The 27,772-nt window shown below is 48.2% G+C and overlaps 1 protein-coding gene and 1 pseudogene across 1 annotated transcript; one reads left to right on the plus strand and one right to left on the minus strand.

Moving 5' to 3' along the window:
- The window catches only part of LOC143692753 (uncharacterized), a 100,189-nt pseudogene that overhangs the window by 46,311 nt on the left and 26,106 nt on the right, over positions 1 to 27,772 (minus strand).
- Positions 10,967 to 25,697, plus strand: LOC143692613 (TOG array regulator of axonemal microtubules protein 2-like). The gene is made up of 12 exons (XM_077172863.1): positions 10,967 to 11,121; positions 12,794 to 12,899; positions 13,636 to 13,871; positions 15,382 to 15,534; positions 16,731 to 16,848; positions 17,815 to 17,918; positions 19,719 to 19,923; positions 21,101 to 21,317; positions 22,401 to 22,487; positions 24,687 to 24,882; positions 25,023 to 25,098; positions 25,569 to 25,697. Exons 1-12 carry the CDS (start codon positions 10,967 to 10,969, stop codon positions 25,695 to 25,697), a joined length of 1,782 nt encoding a protein of 593 aa, XP_077028978.1.

Genomic DNA, 27,772 nt, shown 5'->3' on the forward strand with positions numbered 1-27,772 from the left:
ACCTGGAGGATGTTGGCCTGCAGCAGCTCTGCTGATGCCCGGGAATGCTGCTGGGCTCAGAGAGGCAGAGTGTGTGCAAAAGCTGCATTCAAAGCGCTGATGGCGAGAGCCCGGAGCCGCTGGCAAGGGCAGCAGCTCTTCTTCATTCCGTGCAGGTGAGAGCCCAGCCTTGGAGCCTGTCCCTGGGGACAGGGAAACGCTCTGAGGGTAGGTTTGAATTTTCAGGGACAGTCCAAATGAGAATTGCTTTGAGGCAGGTGTTGTAATGTTGGTTTTGGGTCTGTCTGCAGGAAAGAAAGCAGGAAAAAAACCCTTGAGCAACAAAGGAGAACTTTTCATGGCAAATTTACATCCTACAGATACACTGATCATATCAGCCCACTGAATACTGGGGGCATCTAATGCAGAGAGCAAAGCTTCTTTGAATAGATAGGAGAGATAAGACTTGAAGAAATGATTTTGCAGATGCAGAAAAGGGGATCAGACCCACGGGTCCCATGGCTCAGGCTTAGTTCTGCCAAATCAAGCATTATCTTAGTTTTATTTTAATCTATTTTAGATTAGTTTTATCTTTTCTGTTGGAGTGTATTTCAGAATGACCTGCCTATTGTGATATTACTGCTAAGAAATTTGGAATTGTCAGGAACCGCCAAGATCAGAAATATTTTGAAGCAGATCATGTCTATGTTGGGCTTGGGTTTCTCTGCAATAAAGAAAGCAGGGAATAAAGCCATGGAAAAATGAAGCAGAGCAAAAGTGGAACGTTTGGATGGTCAATTTGTTCCCTACAGCTATTGGCCATCTGAATTACGGGGTCATCTACTGGGAAGTGCAAAGCTTCTTTAACTTCCACCTCCTGGTGCCATTGTTTGTGTCCCAGCACTTGGTTTGATGTGAAGACAAATAAACAAAATCCCACACCAACAAGCTGCAACCCAGAACTGAGTGGGAATTACAGAAATAAAGGCCTTGAAAAGTAGCTTTGGAAAGGGTCTATATCCTAGACAGTGTGAAAGCCTCAGGCCTGGCCAGGCTGGGCTTAGGGCTGGCTGCACTTGGCAAGGGAATGGAAGGGGATGGAGTCGGGGTGGGGTTTTGCAGCCATGGAAACGAGAGAACCATGGTGAGCGTGTCACAAAGGGGCAGCCCCAGGCTGGGCTGGTGCAGGTTGTGCTTGGCACGGCCCCAGTGGCAGCAGACGCGTCCGGCTCTGCCTCTCTGTGCCGAGCGCTGGCGATTGGAGTCACCCGGCCTTGTTCAAAGGCTGGCACCAAGCTCCCGGTGCTGACTGCTCTGAGAGCGTTCCCAAATTCCAACTCAGGCACTTCTGCCAGGCAGAAACACGGGTTCAAACATGGATTTCACTGGAAAAGGAAAGACCCCTGAAGGAAAAGGTGAGGATAGAAAGGAGCTGAAAGGCTGAAGCCAAATGGAAAACAAATCCCACCAGATTTCAGAGAAAACTGGTCTGTGGTGGTCAGTGCTGTCTCTGTGTCAGAGTAGGTGGCTGACAGCTACAGATGATCCTGAAAGGATGCCCTGAGGCATCACAACATTCTATCATTAGTTTACTCTTCTTTCTCCTTTTTGACAGTGGCCAAATCACTCATACTGTCAGCCAGGACAGGGACTGTGGCCACAGCTGACCACAGATTGGACATGGTCATGAGATGCAAGTCCTGTTGCTTTCTTTGCCATCAACGTTAGGTCTCACTACAGATAAATTTCCTGTTCTTCCTCTGCTTGCTGGTTGGGTCCAACCCTCAGGATGGTATTACGGTGCACTAGAAACACCAATAATGCCTGCCTGTTGTGGGAAGGTTTTTGTGGTTTGCAGAACTAGCAGTCACAGCTAGTGTGGGTTTTTCCAGTGGATTCACAGGCCAGCCTTAAGAAAGAATCTTTTTTCCCCTCTTATCATTGGAGCCTTCCACCATTACCTTCAGACTTGCTAACTCAATACACTTCAGAAAAATTAAATGCAGGCCAGTTCCATGAGAAATAAAACCAAATAAATTTTTTCAATAATTAGAAATTATTCCCCTTGAGTGCCACACCCATTAGATTTCTTGATGATAAAGGTGGGAGTTCACCTAACTCACTTCTTCCCTTGTGAGCACGGCTGAGCCTCACACAGAGGTGAGGGGGGAGCTGGGCCAGTCTCTGTTGGGAGGAAGGGTCTTGTGGCAGCCCAGAGAGGCTGTGCACATTGCCAGGGAACAGCTGTGCCCTGCATGTGCCCCTGCAAGGAGCTGTGCTGCTGCCAGTGCCCCTGGAGCTGCAGGGCTGCTGAGCTGTGGGGCAGGCAGAGGAGCAGGAGGGTGCAGGTGCAGCTGAGCCATTCCTGGAGAGCACAGGGCTCTGGGCTCCCTGCTGTCCCAGGGCAGCCCAGAGGCCAGGCTGTGCCTGTGCTAGCTCTGGGCAAGTGGCTCAGGGTTTTGCCCTGCCTGCTCAAGTGTCTGCCAGCAGGAGCATGTTTCCCTGTGCAGCTGTTTAGAAGTTTGCAGGAAATGTGTCCCATGAAATATGGAGCTTCAGATGCTTTAGGTTTGCATGGTGGCCTCTGTTCTATTTTGTGTCTCCACTTTGCAGGCCTGACTGGCTACCCTCTTGCCAAGAGGTTTTCCCTGGCAAGTCCCTCCATGCTCCTTCCCTCCAAGCCATTGCCTCCCATCCAGAAGAGCTCTCCTTCTACCGAGCCAGGCCCAACATGCAGCGGAGAGCAGGAGAATGGGGAAAATGGCACCGGCTGGGATGGGTCCAGGGTAAAAAAACAGGAGCTGATTTCAGAGGGAAAAGGATGTAAGGTAAGGAGACCAAACCAAGTGCAGTGTGGTAAATGTTCAGGTGATGTGCTGTGGGCAGAGCTCTGAGACCTTTTCCCTGACAGGAACTGACCCTCTCACTGAAGGTGAACAGGTCCTGGTTTGGCTCTTTAGCTGGGCCAGAAATGATGGGATATGAAGGAAGGGTGTGCACCTGCCCCTGCTGCCCCCAGCCCCATTCCTGGCCATGGCATGGGGGCCCTGGAGCAATGTGGGCAGGCAGAGAGCTTGCAGAGAGCAGCAGGGCAGGGAGCTCTGCTGAACTTCCTCAGTGCCAGGGAGCCTGAGATGATGGATGTGTGGGAGCTGGAGAGCAGCCAGCATCCCGAGAGCTCAGCAGCATCTGGGCTCCAAGGCTGCTGGGGAAGTGTAGGAGGGAAGGGCAGCAGCAGGAGAAATGAGGGGCTTGAGAAAAGCAGGTTTGGACATCCTGCAGAATGGTTTGTGGGGACGTGGCTGGAGATCAGCAGTGGCTGTGAGACACCTCAGGGGCAGGGAGAGAACAGTGATCTAAAGCCACTGCCATGCCATCCAAAAGGGCAGTGGAGGCAGGGGCACCTCAGAACATCTTGATGTCAAACATGTGAATGCCAGCTGGGAATGCAGCCACACTTGGAGAAACCTGAGCAGAAGGGGAGAGGTGGCAAATGTGTGACATGGGCTGACCCTCACCTCCTCCCTTTACTAGGTCACCCTTCCTCATCCTGGGCCAAGCTGCTTCATCAGTTTGGCTTTTCCTGCCAGGTCCCAGTTAAATGCATGGCTAAATGTCTTGAAGCATGAATGGGGGCAAGGCTGGATGCTTGACCTGAGCACTGTATTCTCCTCTTTCCAGACTTCCTTGCTCTATTCCAGTGGTGGGGATATGAAGAAGGGGTCACTGGCACCACCTTTGATCCCCCCCATACGCAGGGCAGGCAGTCCCCCTGTGGGCAGTGCTGCAGGGTCTCTGGAAAGCTCTCCCCAGCTGGAATTCCAGGAGTCCCAGGAGATGAGGTGAGCCAAGGTGTCTGCTGCTGCAGTGTGCTGTTCAGCTCTCTCTTCCCATCTCGTGTGGTTATTTTGCCCAGTCAGGTGTCCCATGTACTTAGGCAAGCCTCTGTGTATTCACTATTTTGCCCATCTATGATGATCCAGCACAATGTCAAAGGCAACAGCAATGTCCCAAGAGCAGAGGAGGTGGTGGTGGGGAAGAGGAGGCAGGGCTTCAAAGCACCTCCTGATGGTTCCTCTGCTGGACTTGGCTATTGTTTCACACAGAACTTGGTCAACTCTGTGTGACTCCAGCATCTGAAAGCTTAAGGACAATGAATCAGCTTTGCATCCTGTTGGTTTATGAGTTGCATTTCCTCCTTCATCAGAGTGACCATGCTAAGAAGTTTTGCCTCCTTTCATGGTACACCCATTCCCTCCCTTCTCTTTCTACCTCCTCACATGTTCTTTTGTCCTCCATTTTCTCCAGGCCAAGACCCAGCAGCATAAACAAAGAGAAGAACTTTGAACATGCAGGTGGGTACAGGGCATGTCTGTCCTAAAATGACCATTGTAGTCTTGACTCAGAGGTGATATTTGGAAAGCCTGGTTAAAACCCATTGTTTTAAAAATTTCTTTAAATTCATTTCAATTCTTTTGTGGGCTCACTGGACTCTTCCAGAGCCCGGTCCCTGGGACTGTGCTCCAGTGGTGCAGTGAAAATTCCTCCAGTTTGAAGTGTTGAGTGGCAGGAGCTGGAGTCGTGCCTTGGGGCCCTGGAGATGCAGTGCAGGGCAAGGAAACATTCCTTTCCATCCTGCACATGCCTTTTATCTCCTGCAGCCTTTCTAGTGTCACAATTAGGGTAAAGAAAGCATTTATCATGAAATGAGAGATGTTCCCACTCCTTCCTCCTGCTTTTGAAGAAGAAAACCTTTCCTTGGGGCAGTTTCTGAGCCGAACCCTTTGAGATCTGAAGAGGATTCATGGACATTGCCTGGTTTTGCACTGGCAGAAATCTGGAAATTTCCTATGATAGAAAGTCCTGTTGAATTTTCCAATGAAGGAGAAGGTGGCTTCCAAATGGATGCAGCCTATGCAGGGTGTGAGTTTGTCATGCTGTGACAGCACAAGCCCACAGCCACCCATGGCAGGTTCACAGTGACAAATCTCTTCCCTGGCTCTCTCTGCCTGTGTCAGTGTTGCAGGCTGAGGCTGGGGCAGGAGATGCCTTCTGCCTTGTCCCTGTCCCTGCCTTGCCTGATCCCTGACAAGTGGAATTGTGCCAGACAAAATGCAGTCCCCGGTGCATCTGGGTCAGGCAATGCTTTCAAGTTGAAAGCCCCAATGACACTGTTGTTGTTCCTGTGTCATCTCTGGGTGTGTAATGATAGGAGAGATGAGACTTGGAGAAATAATTCTGCTGATGCAGAAAAAGGGATCAGATCCCCTGGTTCCTTTGGGGATCAGGGTTAGTTCTGCCAAATCCTGGCTGTGGCCCCTTTGGAATGACTCTTTACTCGCTCATATGCAGCTGGAATGCTTAATGCAGCTAGGGAATAGTATTGCTCACTAAGTAAGGTGACAATTTTTCTGGATTAATTCTGTACTAGAAATTATCTATTTCATTAAACCTTACCTGTTGTGGTTTTAAAAATGATCAGGCCATTCTACAGGGATAAAAAAATACAGATTGGAGAATGGTCTTTTTTTAATGATCTGCCCTTTGTAATCTCCACTAAAATTTTTTTAATTGTTATGAACTGCCATGATCAGAAATGTTTTCAACCAGGTCATGATTATGTGGGGTTTGGGTCTGTGCAGCAAAGAAAGCAGGAAATACAGCCATGGAGCAATGAAGCTGAGCAAAACCAAAATATTTGAAAGCTAATTTGTTCCCTGCAGATTTGGGTCCTTGAATACTGGGGACTTGAAATGGGTATGCAAAGCTTCTTTTACTTCTGACATGGGGTGCCATTGTTCACGTACCAGCACTTCCTTCCTTGTGAAGAGAAATGGAATGAGTTTTGGAACCAACCAAACCCAACCCAGAACTGAGTGGGAGTTACAGAAACAAAGGCCATGAAAACTAGCTTTGGAAACCAATTATTTCCTAGGTGTAATTGTCAAATTCTGGAGACCACTGTGGGTTGCCAACTGTTTGGAAGGAAAGGGATTTCAAAGTAGTGGATGGGCAATGAGTAACACCTAAGCAAAGCAGTAGAAGCTTTGTCTCTTGGCTTCCCTGCTCCATACAGTAGAGGAATTCTAGTGATGCTAGTTTCATGAAATAAAAAAACAGAGTGATCTTCTGAATAGTAAAAACACCTTGGACGCCTCATCAATCTTTGGATGGATTGATTGTAAGGGTGGGAGTTCACCTAACTCACTTCTTCCCTTGTGAGCACGGCTGAGCCTCACACCGAGGTGAGGGGGGAGCTGGGCCAGTCTCTGTTGGGAGGAAGGGTCTTGTGTCAGCCCAGAGAGGCTGTGCACATTGGCAGGGAACAGCTGTGCCCTGCATGTGCCCCTGCAAGGAGCTGTGCTGCTGCCAGTGCCCCTGGAGCTGCAGGGCTGCTGAGCTGTGGGGCAGGCAGAGGAGCAGGAGGGTGCATGTGCAGCTGAGCCATTCCTGGAGAGCACAGGGCTCTGGGCTCCCTGCTGTCCCAGGGCAGCCCAGAGGCCAGGCTGTGCCTGTGCTAGCTCTGGGCAAGTGGCTCAGGGTTTTGCCCTGGCCTGCCTCAAGTGTCTGCCAGCAGGAGCATGTTTCCCTGTGCAGCTGTTTAGAAGTTGGCAGGAAATGTGTCCCATGAAATATGGAGCTTCAGATGCTTTAGATTGTGTCGTCACCTCTGTTATATTTTGTGTGTCCATTTTGCTGGCCTGACTGACAGCAGTGGTCCCAAGGAGGTTACCTTGGGATCTGTAGTTTCCCTGCCAATATCCCAAAGGCTTTTACCTTCCAAGGCCCTCCTTTGAAAGAGCCACTAGTTAAGTCTCCTTTTTTTATTATGCTGACCATTCTGCAGGGGCAAAAAGTCCTGATTTAAGACATTGCTTTTTTTCTACTGCGTTGCCACTTAATTTATCCTCTGTGAAGCTGTTGTATAGAATTGCAACTAGAAAATTATGACGGTGTTCACAGGGGTCTCAGGTTGAGGGAAGAGATGAGGATTTGACTCCATTGTTCAGAAGGCTTGATTTATTATTTTATTATATATATTACATTAAAACTATACTAAAAGAATAGAAGAAAAACTATACTAAAAGAATAGAAGAAAGGATTTCCTCAGAAGGATTTCCTCTGTGTCCGAGCCAGCTGACTGTGATTGGCCATTAATTAGAAACAACCAACATGGGCCAATCACAGATCCACCTGTTGCATTCCACAGCAGCAGATAACCATTGTTTACATTTTGTTCCTGAGGCCTCTCAGCTTCTCAGGAGGAAAAATCCTAAGGAAAGGCTTTTTCATAAAAGATGTCTGTGACAGAAAATCAGCCTTTAGTCAGGCTGGCCCAAAAGTGGCCCAAGCTCATACAGTTTAGAATGAAAATCCTTGGGGAAAATGAAATATCTAGTGTCAAGAACACAGTTCACATTTGGGTAACACTCCTGCAATGCTCAGATTTTCTTTGAATGTCCTCTAAAATATTCCAACAAAAAGAAGACAATGTTGATCTAAATGCATCCAGGTATTAGAACCTGGGGCTTCTTTCAGGAACCAGAAAGATGATGTTTACTAAAATCAGTGTGAAAAAGGGCAGAAAAGAATCTCTGTCAAGAGCAATCTCTGTCTCTGCCCTTCTCTATCAGACACAGAGGCTCTCCAGCCTGCAGGGGCTGAGGCCTTCACCATGCAGCAGGTTTCAGTCTGCTGGCCAACAGAGCCATGTCGTGTCTGCTGCCAGTAGCCCTTCCCTTGGGAGAGGGTCCAGGCATTGTACCTTGCTGCTCTCAGTCACAATCTCTGTGTCTTGAGAGCTCTGCACTCTGGAACCTGTCTTGCCTGTTGCCCAGCATTGCATTTTTGGGGGCTTGAAGTCTGCCAGAGATTGACACAAAGCTTTGCTTCCATTCCCAGGCCGCCCACTGAGCCAGGCCAAGGAGACAGATCATCCCACCAGTCCTGGTCTAACGAGGGACAGAGAGCTGAGGGACGGCTTTGGAAAGGTAAGGGATAAGGACAGGGGTGAGCAGACTTCCTTTCCAGTGGCTGTTTAGTGCTTGGCCCAAAATGTCACTGAAAATCATCATCTGCCACTCTTGGGGGATGGGGATTCCCTTGGGAATATATTGGACAGCTACAGAACCATTGCTTGGCTATTTCCAGTGGTGCCAAGGTCCCTGGTTTGGAGATGGTGCTAAGGTCATGCCAGAAGCATTCTTTATGTGCAAAGGCTGTTTTAGAGAAGTTCTGAATGGCAGAGCAAGCTACACATCAGTGCACGTGGGCAAAGTGCACCCTCGAAAGCAGAGAAGCAAAGATTCTAATGTTGGGTGTAAGCAAGGCTGCAAAAGAAAATGGGAGAGGTTGATTTTTCCTGGTTACCTTTGTGGCTGTATCTCACAGCCCTCTCATTCTCAAGTTTTCTGCTCATTATCATCAGTGTTTCTGCAACTTGTTTTCACATGAATTCTCCTTTTGGTCTCCTGGTCTGAGAGACCAAGTCCTTCAGAGCCCTTCAGAGCTGAGTTGTTCAGAAGCCAGGAAGTGAGAAACAGCTGCAATTCCTGGCCATGAGTGTTAAGCAACAGCTCATTAGCCCTCCTTGCTGGGTATTGCACATGGTTTTTATTCTCCTGCCATGGCCTGTAGGAACTGAACTGCCTGCTCACTGGCCATGTCAGCTCTTCCTGTGTCTTGGAGCACTCCTATGACTTTGATGCTTCAAGCAGGGCTTCCTGACATAGGTTGCAGTTGCAGCAGTGGAAGGTTGTGGCACTGAAGTGTTCCCCCTCACTGTGTGTAATGGCCAAGGTGAGGACTGGAGGCATTCCTCTGAAACTATTGGAATGTGGCTGGAGCTGCATTGAAGCCTATGGCACTCTGTGGACTCTGTGCTCCTGATGAGATGTTGTGTGTGGTTTGTGTGTCTCTGCTTGCAGTCTATGATGTATTTCCATTGCACCCAGATCCGTGCTGCTTTGTGTATGTTGGCTCAAAAGAACTTGGAGCAGAAGGACGCAGAGCTTTTCAAGAGAGAGATGAAGAATAGGAGACAAAGGAAAACATCCTTGCAGCCTATTCCTGAGACAGTCGAGCCTGGGGATGCAGCTGAAGCAAGTAAGTGGTGGCTACACTTGTGGTGGTCCTTTTTGACCACTTGCTTGCCCTTTGCACAGCGTTGCAATCAGACTGGGGAGTTGTTCTGCTTGCATCTGAGTGGAAGCTTGCTTGGGATTTAATTCTGTTTCTCAAAGGAAAATACAGAGGCATGAAGTGTCTTGCCCATGACCTCACTGAGTCAGTAACAGAATATCAGCTTCCTCCCTTGACCTCTAAAGTCTTTTAGAGTAGAAAACTCTGTCTTGCAAAGTACACTGGGGCTTCAGACTCTCTCCTGGAGAGCAGCCTCCAGGGAAGGGGAGTCCAAAAGAATGCTTTTCAACCGGGGTGCAGCCTGGAAGAAACAAAATTCAGCTCCTTGTAATGAAGGCACCAGAGATCCTTCTCCTGCCACTCCCTGCTGAGGAGCTGGTGCTGTAGAGCTGTGCTGAAGCCCCAGCCAGGGCTTCTGCTGTAGCCCCAGGAGGCAGCAGCGTTCCCGACTGAATCCCGGCTGAGGGGCTCTGCCTGCAGGGCTGTGAGCGCTGCCCGAGGGCGGCAGCGGGGCCCTGAGGAGGCAGCACTCAGCCCGAGGCCAGCACGCAAGGTTATCTGCACTTTCCTTTGGCAACTGCCCCTGCCAGCCTCTGCAACAGGAGAACAAAGGCAAAGCAATGCTGGGTTTCCTTGTTTCTTAGGGAAAGCATCACTGCAGTTTGGCTTTAAGCTAGAATAGGGTAGATTTAGATTAGACATAAGGGAGAATTTTTTTTATAATGAAGGGAATGAAAAGCTGGAAGGGTTTTCCCAGAGAAGCTGTTGTTGGTCCATCCTTGAAGGTGTTCAAGGCCATCTTACATGGGGCTCTGAGGAACCTGATCAGGATGAAGATGTCCCTGCTCACAGGAGTTGGACTAGATAGTGCTTAAAGGTGCCTTCCAACCCAAAATCTTCTAGGACTCTGTGCTCATTGTCCCATGTTAGTGTTATACTTGGTATAAAGTGGTATTTCATTGTTATACTTGAAGTTCTTTGGGATAACAAAGAGATGTTACGCAGCTCCAGCAAGTTTTCTGGCCCTTTCCATCATCGCCCTGTCCAGCATTCTCCCCTTACAAGCTCCTCTTTGGTCCCTGCAGCCTTTAGCCTACCACCTGTTGATGGCACAGCTTCTAGAGTGCAGAGAACACACCCTGGTGGTGCCTTGAAGAAGGAGGTCGTGAGGAAGCAGGACAATGTTCCCTTACTGCCCAATACACCCATCATCCATGGGGATGGCAGCTTCCCGCACAGCTCCTCAGGTAAGCCTGCTCCGTGGCAGCTTTTTCCACACGGGTTTGTCCTTGCACAAGGAGCACAAACTGCCTCCTGCCTCAGCCAGCACTGCTGGGATCTTGGCTCCATAGTCTGTCCTGAGAGTGAACAGCAAATCTACTTTTGAGTGACTCCAGCTTGGAAGTACTGGAGCAGTTGGTTCTTAGAGATCCATTGGAAAGTTGAGCTGAATAAAGTAGTGGTAAAGGCCTAATCTCTGGCTTTTGCCCATCCTGATCGTCCAAACTACAGCACTGGTGCCAGGAGGCAGCTGGGACTGCAGGGATGAGCTGCAGGGCAGTCTGCCAGGCTGTGCTCACTGTGCTCGTATGAGAACCACCAGGATCAGTTGTTCACTCACCATCTGGGCACCTATGGCACTTGGGAGCTGGCGCTGCGAGGCAATTGTCAGCTTCAGCCTGGAACTGGGCCCAGCTGGGAGAGGCTGGGAGCAAGCAAGGAGCCCCAGAAGCCAGACAGCAGGGAGGCCTCTGAGCCAGTGCCAGTTTGTAGCACACGGAGCCCTGGCTGGGAGATGGGGCTGAGGCCGCTCCATGGCGGGGCCTTGCCCGGGGCTGCAGCGCCCATGGCCGACCCTCTCCTCACAGTGACCTCGCAGACGGCCCCTGGTGCCAGGCGCCGAGAGGAGCCGCTCCGTGGGCGTGGGCGGAAGGACAGAGCCTCTTCAGACCCACAGCAGTCCTTGCAGGAGGCGCTCTCCTTGCTGGGCAGCGATGACTGGTAAGAAAGGCCCTGTTCCCTCTGTGTCCCTCTCGGCGTTAAGGTCAGTCAGAAGCGTGTCTTGCTCGTGCCTCGGAGCCCCGAGAGCCCAGAGGGCCAAAGGGCACTGGTGAAACCCCTGCAGAGCAGGGAGAGGATGAAGACTGGGGAGCAGCCTTTTCTTGGCCTTGCTCTGCAGCAGTGCTGCAGCTGCAGCAGGTCCGTGCTGTTTCCTCGCTTTGCCTTCTGCTCCATGGAGCTGCAAAGGAAACCTTGAGGGAAGAGAGAAAGCTCTGGAAGGAGATGATTTGCTGGCTGAAGGCAGAAGCAGGATGGCAGCAGTTTTGAGTGTAGAGATTTGGGTGCCTTGGGCCACTGGCCCAGTGGGACTGAGTAAGATTCCTCTCTGCTCCCACTGCTGACAGCAATGGCAGGTGACAGGGTCTCCCTGTGACCTCCTGCATGGGAGTCCCAGAAGCAGCTCCAGGGAGTTCCTTTTTCTGAGAAATGGACTGAGTTGTGCTTTCAAGTCCCTCAGCCTGCCATTACTCCTGAAGGGCTCATGGCAGAAGAGAAGGAAAAAGAAAGAAAACCCTCTAGGAATCTTGAACTTTTGGAATTCAACTTTTTACCTCTCACTGCTTCATATGGACCTGAGATGTTTTGCCAATACTCCCAATGTGTCCCAAAATTATACACAGGCAGAAGGAGGTCCAGAGGTGATAACCCTACAAATTTTAGCTGATACTGGTTTTCTTTTTGATGTCTTTTTTTATCACTCCCTGGTGGATGCTTCATTCACACAGGGGTAAGGACTCCATTCACACCAGGATAAGCATGAAAAATCTGCCATGATGCATCTCCTTGTGGAATCACCTTTGTTTTGCCCTTTCACTTCTGCTTTCTCTTCCCCATTTCTCTTTGGTGCCCTGTGAGGTGCAGAGAGCTTCTGCAGGTGTGGGGGGTCTGGATGGCACTCAGGGGTGCCCGTGGGATCGGTCACCAGCCCTGGGCTGCAGCCCTGATGCCTCACAGACCTTCCTGTAGCTGAGGGCTTGCACAAAGCAAGTGCTCAGAGACAGAGTTGTTTGCACCTTTTAAATAACTTGTTGCTGTTGTGGGGGGTTGTTTTAGGTAGGGGGTTTTGGGAAAAGCCAGAGTTTGCCCAGAGTTTGCCCAGGGGTGGAATCTCCTGGGTCATCCTGCTGCTTTTTTGGGGAATGTGTGAGGTGGAGTGGAGGGGGTGACAGAGAGGCTGAGATTGTAGAGTGGAAACTCAGCTCCAGAGTGGCAGTGCAGACTCTCCCTGCTGAATGCCTGCTGGGGCTGACAAAGAAGGAAAATGCCCCAATAACAGCCCGGTGGCACTGTGCCTCAGGGACAGGTACAGAGAGGTGACAAGAAACAGCAGCATGGCCCGGTCTCACAGCTTCTAGGAAGCAGTGACAGAGGGGCCTCATGTGCCAGAGATTTCAGAAAGGCTGTCTTCTTAAATGGCCACTCTGAAACCCCTCTCTTTGCCTCTTGGGTTTGTGAATGCTTTTGACAGCCACAGCATCCTGGGGCAACGCGTTCCAGGATTTCAATAAGCACTCCTTGAAAAGCACCTCCCATTGTTCAACTGAGCTGCCAGCCTGGTCATTTCAGAGGGTGCTGCCTTGGTGGAGAGAAAAATCAATCTTCTGCCTTTCAGGGAGCTGAAGGAGAAGGGACTCTTCACCATCAAACACCTGGCTGGGTCCCATTCAGAGGTCCTGCTTTGTAGACTTCGTGACATTTGCTTGGCAGTTACCAGCGAGGTGAGAACATTGTTCTGAATTGTCCTCCATACTTCATACACGGTGTGTAGAGTAGGTATGTGCTTGCTCATCTCCATGTGTGCTCAAGGTCTGCCTTCATTTCTGGTTTTAGACCTGATATTTCTAATGTCTGTCAGCTATCTGTAGGATCCGTGGGTACATGCAGCTGTATCTACTGGCAGGTCAGGTATCTGACACTCATCTTTGATTGTGGTGCCTTTATAATGCAATGTGCAAAGGCAGAAACTGAGACACTAATGACATTATTTTCCAGAGTCCCAATCTCTGCCCAAACTGTAATTCAACACTGCAAATTATTCTGTAGACCAGAGCCTGTGTTTTCTGTTTCCTGGCTGAGTGCTTCAGCTGCTGGTGTTGCTTTTTTGAACAGGAGCACCTGACTCTTTAATCTTTATGACTTGTGCCTTTATGATCTGAAAGCAGCTCTTGCTTTTATTTTCTAGTAAAAGGGCCTAAAATCAAAGCTGTGGACATTTTAGAAGGGTTAAGTAGAACACTTTGGTCAAATTTTTTTTAGGCCTGCAGTAAGCAGGTCTGAGGCCAGAAATTGGTGCCAGAGTAAGTGCCTTTCTGTGCTTGTGCTCTCCTGCTCTTCTTGTATTTGTATGTTCCTCTGGACACAGTGGGATGTGTTGTCATTTCCTGGGACTTCTGTTGAAGGTAACTGGTTTTCTTTTCAAGGTGATTCTTATACTTCCCCTCATGACTTCCCCAGGTGACCAACCTCCGTTCCAAGGTGTCCTACTCTGCCATTGTCACTCTGGGAGAGCTCTTTGTGACCTTGAAGAAGGACATGGACTCTGAGGTGGATGAGGTTGCTCGGGTCCTTCTCCAGATGGTGTCCAACTCGCCAGAATTTGTTCAGAAAGCAGCCAGTGAGACCCTGGGGATCATGGTGGAGAATGTGACTCCTGCACGAGCAATGGCTGCTCTCATGGACATGGGAGTCAAGTAGGTTCTTCTTCTTTTAGTGATGTTCTTCACCTTTGTGTGTGTGGGAGGGAGAAGGGATGAGACAGAGAATGGGAATGGTGGGAGGGAAGGGTCCTGTATCCTGCATCTTCTGTGGACTCAGTGACTTGATTCTCCGACCACCCTCACTTCTTTCCTCTTGTCACCTATTTCTGCCCTCCTGCAGCCTATTATTAGTTCTCAGAATCACAGAACTGTAGAATATGGGGAGTCGGAAGGGGCCCATCAGGACCATCAAGTCCAGCTCCTGGCCTTGCACAGAACAGCCCAAGGGTCACACCAAGTGCCTGAGATTGTTGTCCAAATGCTTCTTCAACCCTGTCACCACTGTGACCACTGCCCTAGGGAGCCTGTTCCAGTGCCCAGCCACCCTCTGGGTGAAAAACCCTTTTTCCTGATATCCAAACTAAAGCTCCTCTGACTCAGCTTCCTGCTGCTTCCTGGAGTTCTCCCAGTCCGTCAGATTTTCCTAGATATGGTGACTGGTGGGGAAGGGAAAGTGCCTGCAAGGGCCAAGGATAGAGCCTTGTGCTTTTGTGGGAAGAGGGACAATTGCAATTGCAGCTGTGAGCAGTGTTTGGTATTTCACAGCACTAACCACAGAGGCCCTGGGGAAAACCACCTATCCTCATGATGCCATTAACTTGAGAAATGAGGAGGGTCCTTGCTGGGGCATGGAGCACATGGGGGACAATCTGCTGGGTGTGGCACAGCCTGCACAGCAGGGGCAGCTCCTGCCAAAGGAGTCTTGTATGACTGTCCTGGCCTTAGAGCTCTACTTTCCATTCAAACTGATGTTTCGTGTTAGCCTTGAGATGATGAATCACTCTAAAGGCACCTTCACAGGCCGAGTGCCATGGGACAGTTGAAGCAAATGCTGCCTTAAATGTTGGTGATAGTTCCCAAGAGACACTCTCTAGAACAGGACAACCTGGCTAAACTGCCTGCCACCCTTTCCCCAGCTTTGGAATAGGGAAAAACATTCAGACGGATCCATTGCCAAGCCTCACAGAAGAAACAGGCTGCATTGCTGGATATTCTGCAACTTCATGGCCCACAATGTGTTTTCCCTGCATTTGTTGTTTTCCAAAGGTCTGCAGATTTGGGGATAAATGGGTGGAAAGAGCCTCAATCCTGCTGCAGCTCTGTGTACTGGGTGCCCTCTGATGGGTCAGCATCAATTGCCCTTAATTTCTAAATTATTCATATGTCATCTATTTCTTTAATCTTTCTCAGAATAAAAACTGAGAAAGAATTGAGTATCAGACAGTGCAGGGAGACTGAATTCCTCCCTCTTCCGTGCAGGCAGGCCTTGTGTACCATGCTAACTTTGTGTTTACCTGAGGACAGAACCTTCTGCAGGTGTCTGAAGGTGCAGGGAGAGCCCAGGCTCCTTCCCCCAGCAAGGGCAGGGAGCAGGCTCTGGCCAAGGCCTTTGCTGCTGCTGCTCCTGGTCCCTGTGGCCCAGGGTTTGCTCTCTCCTCCCCAGCAGCCGCCACGCCCCGGTGCGGAAGCGTGCGGCCGAACTCCTCCTGTCCCTGATGCAGAGAATTGGAGCCACCAAGCTCGCAGGCACAGCCAGGGCTGAGAGGCTGGCACACGTGGCAGGGAAGCTTGCTCAGGACTGTCACAAGGACACAAGGTAATGATCTTCATTTCACCTCCTAAAACAGCAAAACCATTTTGTGTCTGGCTATAAAGGTGAAACCACACAAGAGTGGAAACTAAAGGGAATATGAAGTTTCCTCATGGTGTAAATAATGGAATATGCTGAGTTGGAAGGGACCCTGATGGGGTCAAGTCCAGCTCCTGGCCATGTGCAATGACCCCAAGAGTCACTCCATGTGCTTGAGAGCATTGTCCAAACACTTCTTGAGCTCTGTCAGCCTTGGCACTGTGACCACTGCTCTGTGTTGCCTGGGCAAATGGCTGTACTGGGGAACCTGAGGTTGACCAGCAAAAAGGAGCATTGCCAACTTTTTCCTGTGGCTTGAAGGATTCTTTAGTGAGATGAAAAGAGCTCAGGTCAGCCAGTCCAACAGTTTTGTTTGGCCTTAGGTGCACAACACAAAGCCAAAGTGTTGGCTAATGTTCATCACTGAAGGATCCCAAACATCCATTTCTCATTAACTTCAGACTTTCCTAGAAATATTTCAGAGGTCTTCAGCCAACATATTCAGTCTTTCTAAACCTGTTCTGCAGATTTCTAGAATGCTGTTATCTGTGGCTCAGTGAACTCCACATTTCTTCTTGAAGAAAACTGTGGCAAAATCAACCCAAACCACCAAAATCCCCTTCCTTTGATGATGAAATTCCCATGAATAGCTGCCAAGAACACCAGAGCAACTAGCTGCCCCTCTGCAAACACATAGTATAGAATAATCAATAGGATGCATGAGGTGTTTTGTTCTGGCTTCCCTGCCAGTTAAAGAAAGGCAAATTATTGTGCAATGGCAGCAAGACACTGCTAATAGGCTCTGACAACAAAGCAGATGTGTTTTGCTTGTTCCCTGAGATCCTTTGATGCCACAGAAGCACACCCACAGTTTCAGAGTGAAATGGTATTTTTCTGTTGCCCCACATTCTCCTCTTGCCTCTTGTGTTCAGCTGACAGCACTGTGCAGTGTCAAGTGAGGTAAATCTCCCTCTTTGCTGAGCAGGTAATGCCTTCTTGTGCAAGGATTGCACCTGATGAGTTTAAGGTATCAGCCTTTTCTGTTAACACTCTTCCTGTGTTTGTTCACTTTTCTTTTGTTTCCTTTCTTCCTTCATGCCTTCCTGCCTTCCTTTTTGCCTCCTTCCTTCCTTTCTTCTGTCCTCCCTTCCTTCCTTCCTTAGGCATTATGGACAGGAGATGGTGAAGATGTTGCTCAATCATCAACAATTTAAAAAGCTTTTGGAACAATCTCTTTCCACCCGTGACCTGGAAGATATTCTGACAAGAATCAAGAAGAAAGTAAGTGCTTGGCAGGAGAAATGTCTCCTTTGTGCAAGTATTGCCGCTGCTAATATGAGATCAAACATACCCAATCTGTCTTTAGCTCATTCCTCTTCTGCTGAATCATTTTGCTCCTGGGAATGAGCTGTTAATCCTCAGCCTGTTCATCTGCAGATCACAAAGGAATTGATATTATTAGGGAAAAAGTGGGGTTTGAATATTTTCAATATCGGTCACAAAGAGGAAAGGGAAAGAGGAGAAAATGGGTTTACATTTAAGCGTAAGCCTCCACCATGCTCTCCCTACTCTGCCCCTGTAAAGGAATTAAGTGAGAATTGTGCTTCTGAACATAACAGAGTCTTTGCAAAGGACACTGGAAATAGTAGTACCAAGAAAATTTGCAAATACACAAAAGATGTCCAAGTCAATCCTAGTTACTTCAATTACTGTCTGTCTTTTGGGAATGCTGCCCTGCTGTCAAGCCCTGTGGAGCTGGAAGAAGCTTGGTGAATTCAGCAGCATCCAGTGGAAAATCCTTTGTTTGCTTGGGGGGGGGAGGATTTTATTTTTCTATCGACATTATAGAAGGGAGCCTGCCTTTGTGCAGGCACAGGGAGAATGAGTGTTGAACCAAATCAACTTCCAACACAATGGGCCAACCCCCAAAGAGTCCAGTTTGTTCTGCTGCTTCCTTCACAAACACTCATTGCCTGCCAGTTTGCATTATTCCCATTTATGCTCAAGACTAAGGAATTTGGGATTTTATATTGCTGCTCAGTCTGGTAGCACCCATAACCTGCCTTGGGCTACCTACTGAAAACAAAGAGTTGGCATCACTGAATCTCTGGTCTGTTTCCATCTGTAAGTTAGGAAATGTTTCCCTAAGCCTTGGTAGCAGTGATCCTGGTTCTAATTTGTGTTTTCAACAGGGAATTTCCAATTTTATACTCCAAAGATTGATGGGGTTTCTCTATGTCTTTGTAGGGGATGGCAAACCAGAAGGCTGAAGGCCCATCTGTCAAGGAGCCGGTGAAGGAGAGGAACGGTGGCCCAAAGAAGCCCCAGGCCACATTGTCTTCTAGCAAATGGTACTGAGCACTTTTTTTAGATGAGACAAAGCACATGACAAGCTTTACATGTCTCTTCCTCAGGAAAAACTTTCTGGCAGAGATGACCAGTGCCACAGATTGTTTCCTTTCCCTACAAATGCTCTAGGATAAAAAATATCTACTTCTGCATTGTGCTGAACACAACTTCTCTGGAGGGGTTTCCACAAAAATGGAGAGACAAAAAGACACCCATTGGTTGCAGCTCAGACAATGCAGTGCAGTGGCAAGGGCAGTGTTGTGGAGGCTGGGAAAGGGCCAAGTTTCTGCTGCCTGACTTGGGACAAGTAAATTCAACCAGGGCTTTTTTTTCATCTGAGTGGAGTCTTTTTCAGATGGGTGTTTTGATGAGAAATCTCAGTCTGGAAGCAAGATGCCATTCCACAAAGATGCAGTTCTCATCCATGTGGTTTGGTCTGGCTGAATCATGGTTTTCTTACACTCAAACAGTATCAAGTTTGAGTAGTAAGGAGCAAGGCAATTCCTGAACAACTTCAGTCAACAGGTGTCTCAATGTGGACTTTTTGTCTTGATATTCCTGTCCTTCATGTAATTTGCTTGATGGACAGCATGTTTGGTTTATTTCCCCCTGTGCTGCAATCAGCATTTAAGACAGGAATTGCTCCTTGCTGTCTCTTTCATGGCAGTTGCAGAGCTGCTTGTACCTCTTCTCCTCTGATAACAGAATTTAGCTCTGTCCTGCTCAGCAGTGGCAGGAAAGTGACCACATGCCTCAATAGCACAGCTAGCATCTTCCTGTGCTCATGGAAGAGACAGGTTGATCCAGGAGAATTGTTCCCAGGGGGTTTGTTAACCTGTGCATCTAGGCTCTAGGGAAGCAAATGAAATGTGAGTGGAGTGTAGTTCTGGGATGTCTGGCTTCCATTTTTATCTCTCTTACTGATTTTCTGAATCCTTCAAATATACCCCTGTTGATCTGTTCAGATGCATCTGAGCTACTTTTCCAGATTGTCATGCCTGGTGTAGAGACACTTCTCCAGAGTCATGAGTTTCCTTATTCTAAGACACACATGTCCCTTATGAGGAAGCATTTAGACTTGGAAGCAGTGTCTCTCTTTCTCCACAAAGCAATGTGACCTGTGTGCCCTGGCAGCCATCTGAAGATAGATCAGATGCATCTCATCCTTGGTTTTCCTCAGTGAGCTCCAGCAAGAATGTTACCTGCAGATTGTCTCCGGTAATCATTGTCATGAGGTCCACATTGTTCTTCAGACCCTCATGACTTTCCAGCTTGAAATCACATAATAGGAAAGCTGCTCAAGATGTTTTGCTCACAATTAACTGAAGGTATTGTCTGTGGCTGCAGCTCTCTCCATAGAGAGCAGAAGGCACAACTTTCCCAGGCATTGTCCTGGGGAAGGCTGTGAGAAGATCAGAGAAAAGAATCAGAAACAATTCTTATCTGCCCTTGCTGCACCTGTTGTTGTGAACATGTGGAATGTGTTATAGAGATTTGTTTACTAAAGGGTAATTTCTTAATTGGCTACTGGTGATGGTGTTTCGGATTCAATTGACCAATCTGGTCTGTCTGTATCAGACTGTCTGTAAGGGCGATGAGTTTCTGTATAGTATAGTATAGTATAGTATAGTATAGTATAGTATAGTATAGTATAGTATAGTATAGTATAGTATAGTGTAATAAAGTGATTGATCAGCCTCAGCTTTCTGGAATCATGGAGTCAATGCTAATTATTTCCTTGACAGGGATGCCATGCTACAATAATTATCACCAACAGGTCCTCATTTGGTTTTATTTTCCAGGGTGAAATCTCTCTCTGATGGCCACCTCCTACACTGTGCAAAAGCCCAGGTCACGTCACCTCCAGCTGTGGAAGAAACAGAGCTGCTGCAGAAGCTTTACCATCTCCTGGAAGCCAAGGGGTTTCAGACAAGGATGGAAGGAGTGGAGCTCCTCCAAGACCTGTGCAAAACCAGCCCCCAGCTCATCTCCACCAACATTGTCCAAGTACGTAGGGTATCTTCACTGCTCCTTTCCTTTAGCTCCTTTCCTAAGCCTGTAGCAGCAAAGTTAATTCAGTGTGTCTTGGCACTCTGTCCTGGCTGTTTGGGACATGCTGGTCCCTCTTACCCAGACAAATGTAATTCAGGTCCAGGCTTCAGGACAAGTTATTTCAGTCCAGCTGTATTTGTCCGGCAGGTGCCTATTGATGCTGTTTATCAGATGATGGCAGAATTTTCTGCTGGTGTAACTGCTGCTGTCTCCTACTCCCAGTTGGGTTAAGTGAAGGGAATCCAGCCCCTGAAAGCATGGCAATTGTTCTCTAGACCAAAAATGGGTTTGCATAGGGAAGAGAAGTATCAGGCTGGGTTGGTTTAAACCCAGTTGGTTTTTCAAAAAACAACACTTCTATATACTCCATCTTGTCTTGCACAGGCACAACTCTGGCTACTCATTTCCATCCTTGTTCCTATTCCTCTTGGTAAAGACAGTGCTCACCCTTCTTGGGGGGGTCTTTTTTTCTCTTTGGAAAAGGATGGAAACAGCTAAGGACTCATCTCTGCCTTCTCCTCCCAGTAGCTGCTTTTTCCCTTTTTCCAGGAAAAGGTGCCTGACAATGTGGCTGTCAAGGGACTGAACGTGCTCTAATGAGAGCTGTACAGCACATTCCATTTCAGAAGTCCACATGTTACTTAGAGAAATAGTCTGGATCCTGGAAGAGTTGACCAGAGCCCTGCACTTCTCCAGACACTGGCTCTGAGACAAACAAAATAAAACTTAGATCTCCTCCAGCCATAGTTTTGGCAAAATCATAACTGCCCTCAGTACTTGAGGCAACTGTATAGAAAACCAGGCATTGTAAACATCTGCTTCCATTCAAAGCAAAGGTACTCTTTAGCATTAATAAATGGAATTGATTTAATGATTTAGAGATGGAGAGAAATACCATAGGGGCTACTCTGTCCCCAGCCCAATCTCTTAAAAACAGAAGAAAATCTTTCAACCAGCATGAGGTTGCGCCACCATTCCAGTGAGTGGCCCACAGGAAAACAGTGAAATTGTGCAAGCGAGTGCTGACCTGACAGAAAGGATCACTTTCATCTTTGACATTGCTGACTGTGACAGCCACTCTTCAAACAAGGACATTTGAATCCAGCTTTCACGTTGCTTGTTCTCTTCACAGATTTTTGATTATTTTTTCCTGAGGATATCTGACAGCCACAAGAAAGTGAAGCAGAGGGCACTGGATGTGCTGGCTGAAATCACAGGAGTCCTGAAAGATGCCTTGAACCCAGTGATCATTGGTTTGGTGGAAGGAATAACAAAGAACCTGAACTCAAAGGATCCCAGGGTTCGTGGGGCAGCTGTGAAAGCACTGGAAGAATCCATTGCTCATTTGGGTAAGGCTGAGCCCTGGCAGGGACTCTCCTCAACTTCGTCTCTGTCTCTCCTGCACAAGAGAGCGCTGAGTGCCTTGACAGCTGCTCTTGTCTGTGGAACACTCCAGCTGACACCCACCAGAAGCTGTGCAGCTGCAGTCCTTATGCACCATCCCCAACAGGCTGGAATGTGCAGCAGCATTTCCCAACAGTCCCAGGCTCCCTTGGCTCTGTGCCGCTTGTCTGAAGAGCAAGTCCTGGGCTACAGCTTTGCTACAGTTCAGAGGAAAAGGGGGTTTTGGAGTGTGCTTGGGCCCTGTCTGACTTCCCAAATGAACAGCTTTGCTGTTGGCATGAAGGGACACTGGCCCATCAGAGCTTCTGCAGAGCAGCCACCTGGGAGGCTCTACATTAGAGGCATCAGCTGCCTATCTTCCACTTTTCTTCTTTGTCTTCCATGTTCAAAGGGGAACTTATGATTCACCAAGTTCATTTCTTTAGAACAAACAGGTATAAACCCAGCTGTCAATGATGCCTTGTTCCACATGTTGTTTTGCATGGGGCAAGATGGCCACAGCAATTAACTACATAGGCAAGGGCTGCTCTAAATTCCTCTGCCACACAGATTTATGTCAGCTCTGAGAATGCTCACTGGGGGAATATGCCTGGAAAAAGGAGTGTTGAAGAGGCAGGTCTTCAAGAGGAGTTTCCACTTTCTCCTCCCCAGCTGCTCTGTAAACTCAGGAACTGCCTGACTCAGTGCCTTTCTGTGACCCAAGTATGGGCTTCTTCCTTTTTGCTCTGGGATGCAAAACCTTTTCACTGCTTCCATGTGACTGAACTCTTGAGGTCCCTGATGTGAAATGTTTTAACATAGCTCCTGCTATAGCAGACAAGTTTGGATTTACAAATGTGAAAGGAGAGCTTTTCTTTTGGAATTTTAAACCCTGCCAAGCAGGCTGGAAGGAAAGAAGAAAAGGATTCAAAAATCCACAGAAATGTACTTTATTTTATAAAATGGGGTTGGCCCTGCCCTTTCCCTCCTCACTGTCCTTTCTCCTATGACCTGAGAAAAGTGAGCAGAAACATGTGTTTCCCTTGTAGATCAAGTGTCACTGCTGAAAGAGTTCAGCTACCAATGGAATCACCTGAGTGGCCAAGCTCTGCTGGATGTCACTGAGTGTATCACAGGTATGGCCTCCCCTTCTAAGCCAAGAGCTCTGCCCAGGGAGTATTGACAGGGAATGCCTGTGAACAGACAGCAGAGCAGCTCCTCCACATCAGGAGGTGCTGAGCTTGTCCCTGCTGCCCAATAGCCCAGGCAGGTGGATTTGGCAGGTTTGCCCTGGCTGCTGCAGAGCTGGGCAGATCTGAGATGGGGGCAGCGCTCGGCCTCGGGGCTGAGCTCTCACTGGGGCATCTCAGAACCACCTCCAGCAAAGGGAGGGGCTGAAAATACCCCAGCTGGTTCCTCTCTGGGAAGCTCAGGGACATCTGTGATCTTTGAGGGGAAATGGTGGCAGATGCTGTTTCAGGGCATCAGTTTGTTCTGTCCTCACAAAATTCTTGTTTTTCTGTTGGAAAGTTTTGAGGCTGAACCATGCAGAGCCTGGGGGTCACAGCTCAGGTCAAAACTCAACAGAGGCATCAGAGGCAGGGGTTTAGTGCAAGGCAGCCTCTGGGGCACAGGGACAGAAGCAGAGTGCTGAGGCTCCCTGCCTGTGCTGTCAAAGTGGCTTGGACTGAGCCTTTCAGGGTGTGCAAACAGTGTCTGCCTGTGCCAGCACTGTCCAAAATGCTACAAATGCAGCTGATAATTGATTCCTCAGAGGAGCTTGCTATGTCAGCAAGAGACAAGGAATGGAAAAAGGATAATCTCAATATATAGTAGAGAGGAGAATTGATCACCTTGCTTTACCTGGGGCTAAATCCACTGCTAATTATGCCAACATCTTTGAATGCAAGGTTTAATACACTTTGTGTCTCCATTAGGAATCTCAAAAGGGCATGTTCAGTGACTGGGAATGTCAAAGGCCCTTTAAAGAGCATTTGAATAAAGTAGATCTCCAGCAATAGGGAATTTAGTTTAGCAGTTCTTTTGATCTCTTTTTCAAATAAAGGAATTAACCATAAATTAGGATTACTTTAGAAAGAGCAGATGTTGTCTCTGAGATTTAGTAGAAACAGACAGCTGTTCCTCACGTTCAGTAGTCACCGATGTCTTTAACTGCATTTAAACTCAAATTAATTCCCATTTTAAAATGGGTACCATAACCTTTTCCTGCTTAGCAAAATTGGTTTTGGGTACTTGCAGGAACTCTTTCAATGTTGATGACTGGTGGTGGATTAACAGCATCGAGAAAATGAAGTCTCTTCCACCACAGAATATTAAATGGCTGCTAGATAACATTTTGTCTGATCAGAAAATAAGAATGGTCTCCAGAGCCATTCAGGTTTTGGTCTCTCAGCCAAATCTGCCATGCAAGAAGCCTGTTGGTAGTAAAATTTTGTCTGTGTTTGATATAGTTCAGTTCAAAAAATGGGCAGAGAGCACATTTCAGAGACAATATGAGAAAACACTCGTGTTTTGGTTGCATTTCAGTCCCCTGTGTAGCATTTTTCTTTCTCTATGCCCCTATTTCAGTGGACATTAAAAGAAAAAATGCCATTAACATTGGGAGGGGAAGTGGCAATAAAATGTGGAGATGCTCAAATGCCACAGCAATGGGATCTGGGTAATTCTCTAAGACACCCTGAGGTTTGAAACAGCTGTTTCTTGGAAGCCCCAAAAGCATTCAGCCAAAGACACCAGCTGGTCACTGATGTTTCTCATCCAGCTGTCAGGCAGCAGCCATCTCTGGTGGGCTGGAGTTTTGAGGTGTGTTCTAATCCTGCCCTTTGCTGTGTGCCACTGAGCACAGGGAAGAGCCAGATTAGACATTTGGAACTTGACATCAAAGTTACAAAAATGGAATCATCCCTTTATTAGAAATCTCTCCATTTCCTCTCTATGGTGCATTTCCAAATCTTCAGTGTGGATTTAGACAAGTTCTTAATGGAAATAAAAGGCAGTTGGACGTTTCATTCATTGTTTATGCAGAAAGAGATTATGAAATAATTTAATAAATGTGCAAAGTCTGCCACAGGGACAAGGCTCTGGTTGGAGCAATTAGTCCTGAGGGGTTGGTGGTTCTGTTTCCAGGATGATCAGCTGCTTTGCCCGTTTCTGGATCAAGGGGCTCTGTGTGCTGTTTTGCTGATCTTGGCCAGAGAAGCTTGCCAGAAGCAAAAGCAGAGGTAGATCCTTGTTTGCATTGAGGTTGTGGCTAAGGAGCTGTGTCTCTGTCCCGGCAGTGCTTGTGCAGTGGGTCCATGCCAGGAGCCCTGCAGTCGTCCAGCGCGACGCCCTGCCCGTGCTCTGGTCCTTCCTGGAGAACAAGGCGCTGCCCGTGCGGAGCGCCAGTGTCCACACCGTGGCCACCAAGCTCGCCTCTGCCCTCTACAAGGTGATGGGCACCCAGCTGAAGAAATGTGCTGCCAGCAAGCCTCCACACGTGCGGGAAAACCTCTCCAAAATGCTGGGCTGGTGAGGGCGAGATGTTCTCCAGAAAGCTGAGGAAGCGCTGAGTTGGACACCCTGGATTTGCCTTTTTAGCTGTGCCAAAAAAGATGAAATCCAAAGGAAGGTTTTGCATCTGCCCCCGCTCTCTCCATTGCTTTTCCTAGTCATGGCATGGGGGGCCTGAAGCAGCTCCAGGTGGAGGACAAGGTGAAGGGAATCATGGCTCAACCTCACACAGAGGTGAGGGGGGAGCTGGGCCAGTCTCTGTTGGGAGGAAGGGTCTTGTGGCAGCGCAGAGAGGCTGTGCACATTGCCAGGGAACAGCTGTGCCCTGCATGTGCCCTGCAATGAGCTGTGCTGCTGCCAGTGCCCCTGGAGCTGCAGGGCTGCTGAGCTGTGGGGCAGGCAGAGGAGCAGGAGGGTGCAGGTGCAGCTGAGCCATTCCTGGAGAGCACAGGGCTCTGGGCTCCCTGCTGTCCCAGGGCAGCCCAGAGGCCAGGCTGTGCCTGTGCTAGCTCTGGGCAAGTGGCTCAGGGTTTTGCCCTGGCCTGCCTCAAGTGTCTGCCAGCAGGAGCATGTTTCCCTGTGCAGCTGTTTAGAAGTTGGCAGGAAATGTGTCCCATGAAATATGGAGCTTCAGATGCTTTAGGTTTGCATGGTGGCCGCTGTTAAACTTTGTGTCTCCATTTTGCAGATCTGGCTGGTTACAGTCTTACCGAGAAGTTTTCTCCAGACACTTCCGATGTTCCCTCACCCACAAAGTCCTCGCCTCCCGTCCAGAAGAGCTCTCTTTCCTCCAAGCTCAGGAAGAAGCTGCTGCCTGCATGAAGAGTGTTTGAAGAATAGGATTGATGCCTTAGGCTTCATAGTTACAGCTGTACATATGTTCTGATCTTTAGATGTAGTTTTCAATTAATGTGTTTTGATTGTATCTTTAAAATTTTTGACATATTTTTAACTATATATATTTTTGATGATGAAAAAAGTAAATAAACAAATAAAACTTAAATAAACCAAGAGGAGAACGTGATACCAGGACCTGCTAGCCTAGAGATTATGGGAGTGCAGCTCACTCAATGTGCCAGTGTCTCACCACATCCTTTCCTCTTTGGGCCTCTCCTCTTCCTCTTTGGCCATGTTTTCTTTGTGTCATTTGTGCTGCTCTTTGTTACTTGGCATTACAATGGGGCCACCATTGACCTGTTTGGGGACAATGGATCCAAAAGATCCTGTCTAGTCAAAGGTTTTCTACCTAGGTGTGTTCTGTGCTCACCAAAGGCCTGAGCAAAGAAACAAAGAGAAGTGTGCCCAAATCCCAAAGCTTTGCTCCTTTGCAGTCTCCCACAGATCTGGCTCACAGGTGTCTTCAATCACAATTTCATAGGTAAGAAGAGGTCATGTATTTCACTGGGAAATGATGCACTGCTTTAGAAAAGTCACCTGTATGTATATTTACCTGGGACAGCAGTCCAGCTGTGTTGTTTGCACCTTGTTTGCAGAAGGATGAGTGCCCTGGGAGGCCAATAACAAGTGACAAGGGTTCCTCCAATCTGTACTGCAGCCTGGGTGCCATTCAGCCCAGAGCTAGGGCATCATTTGTTCCCATGGACCAGTGCTTGCCCGTGTAATGAATTCCTGCACAGCTGGAAGAAGCAATTCTGGATTCAGCTCCAGCTCTTGGTGGGCTGCATGATCATTGACAATGCTGCCCTTCCAGAAATTATTCTGCAGCTTCCTTTCATAATCATTTGAAGTATTAAATTTCACATTTCAATTTGCTTTGTCTTAGGGAAAAACACTTCTGGCCCCAGTGCAAACTGTACTCTTGGTTGCCAGGTTCTAATGTCACACAATGTCACCGGGCTGCATGTGTTTGCTTTGCTCTGGGTCTAGTCCTGGCCTAATAAAGCCCAGGCAGGGTGGCACATTGCAGGGAAAACGGGTCCATGAGCTTATGGGGTTGCCATCAGCAGCAGAGTGAATGTGCCCTTTGGGGATTTCTCTGGAGACAAAATTAGGGACCTACTCCATGCCACAATATTCTCTTAGTTCTTTCTGAAATATCCTAGAAAAGGCTGTGAAATTTCACATTTCCTTGCACACCCACTGCTTGAATAGGGGCATTTTTGTCCCTCCTCAAAGCCATTGTTCTTGCACATCAGAAACATGACCATCCACCAACAGGAATGATGCATGGTCCTCCTGCTGCTGCTTCAGAGGACTGGGAAGGACAGACCTGGGTATTACCAATATGAGCACTTAATTAGCATTTCACGCTCCTTCGAGCTGTCCAGATCTCAGGGCTTTTTGTTTCAAAGCAGCCACTGCACCATCTCTAGGGAAGAACAGGAAATGGGAAACAGCAACTGCCAGCCCTGCAGGGGTGTGGGGGAAAACCTGAAGTGTCTGCATCAAAAGATGAATGGGAAGAGTGTAATTGCCAAAGCCATCCTTCATTAGGACAGCAGGACCAGTTCTTTACTGCATGCTTGCATGAAAACCATTTGGGATCTCCTTTGTGTATCTCATGCAGAAAAGGAGCTCTTAATAATACCACGCTGCTTAAACCAGATTGGGATGTGGCTCTGTAGTGGTTCACAATGAAGCAGACTGCCTGCTTTGTCACTCCCAGCCCTGGTGAGCCTGCGAGGGACTGTAGTGTATCCCATGCCTGTTTTGCCTCCAAGCAAAGCTTGGTTTTCCTTATTAGTGTGGAGTAAATAGAAGAATAATAAAATGGACAGTTAAACTGGCCACTTTGGAGGATATGCTCATGCTTTCACATGTCAGTCCTGTACCTCATGCTCCCAAGGCTTGTTACTCATCATGAAATATTTTAACAAAAAAACCCCAGCTCTCATGTTACATCTGAATTAAATTGCATAAGATCATCAAGAATTCTGCTGTCAGGAGC

Source organism: Agelaius phoeniceus (assembly GCF_051311805.1).
Source record: "Agelaius phoeniceus isolate bAgePho1 chromosome W unlocalized genomic scaffold, bAgePho1.hap1 SUPER_W_unloc_2, whole genome shotgun sequence".
In the NCBI taxonomy this organism is placed as follows: Eukaryota; Metazoa; Chordata; class Aves; order Passeriformes; family Icteridae; genus Agelaius; species Agelaius phoeniceus.

Bases quoted from the DNA above. Each gene is read 5' to 3' on its own strand.
- LOC143692613 (XM_077172863.1), top strand. From the start codon at position 10,967: ATGGCCGACCCTCTCCTCACAGTGACCTCGCAGACGGCCCCTGGTGCC. The intron at 13,872-15,381 runs GTAGGTTCTTCT...TCTCCTCCCCAG, and splicing joins CTCATGGACATGGGAGTCAA to CAGCCGCCACGCCCCGGTGC. The intron at 17,919-19,718 runs GTACTGAGCACT...TTTATTTTCCAG, and splicing joins ACATTGTCTTCTAGCAAATG to GGTGAAATCTCTCTCTGATG.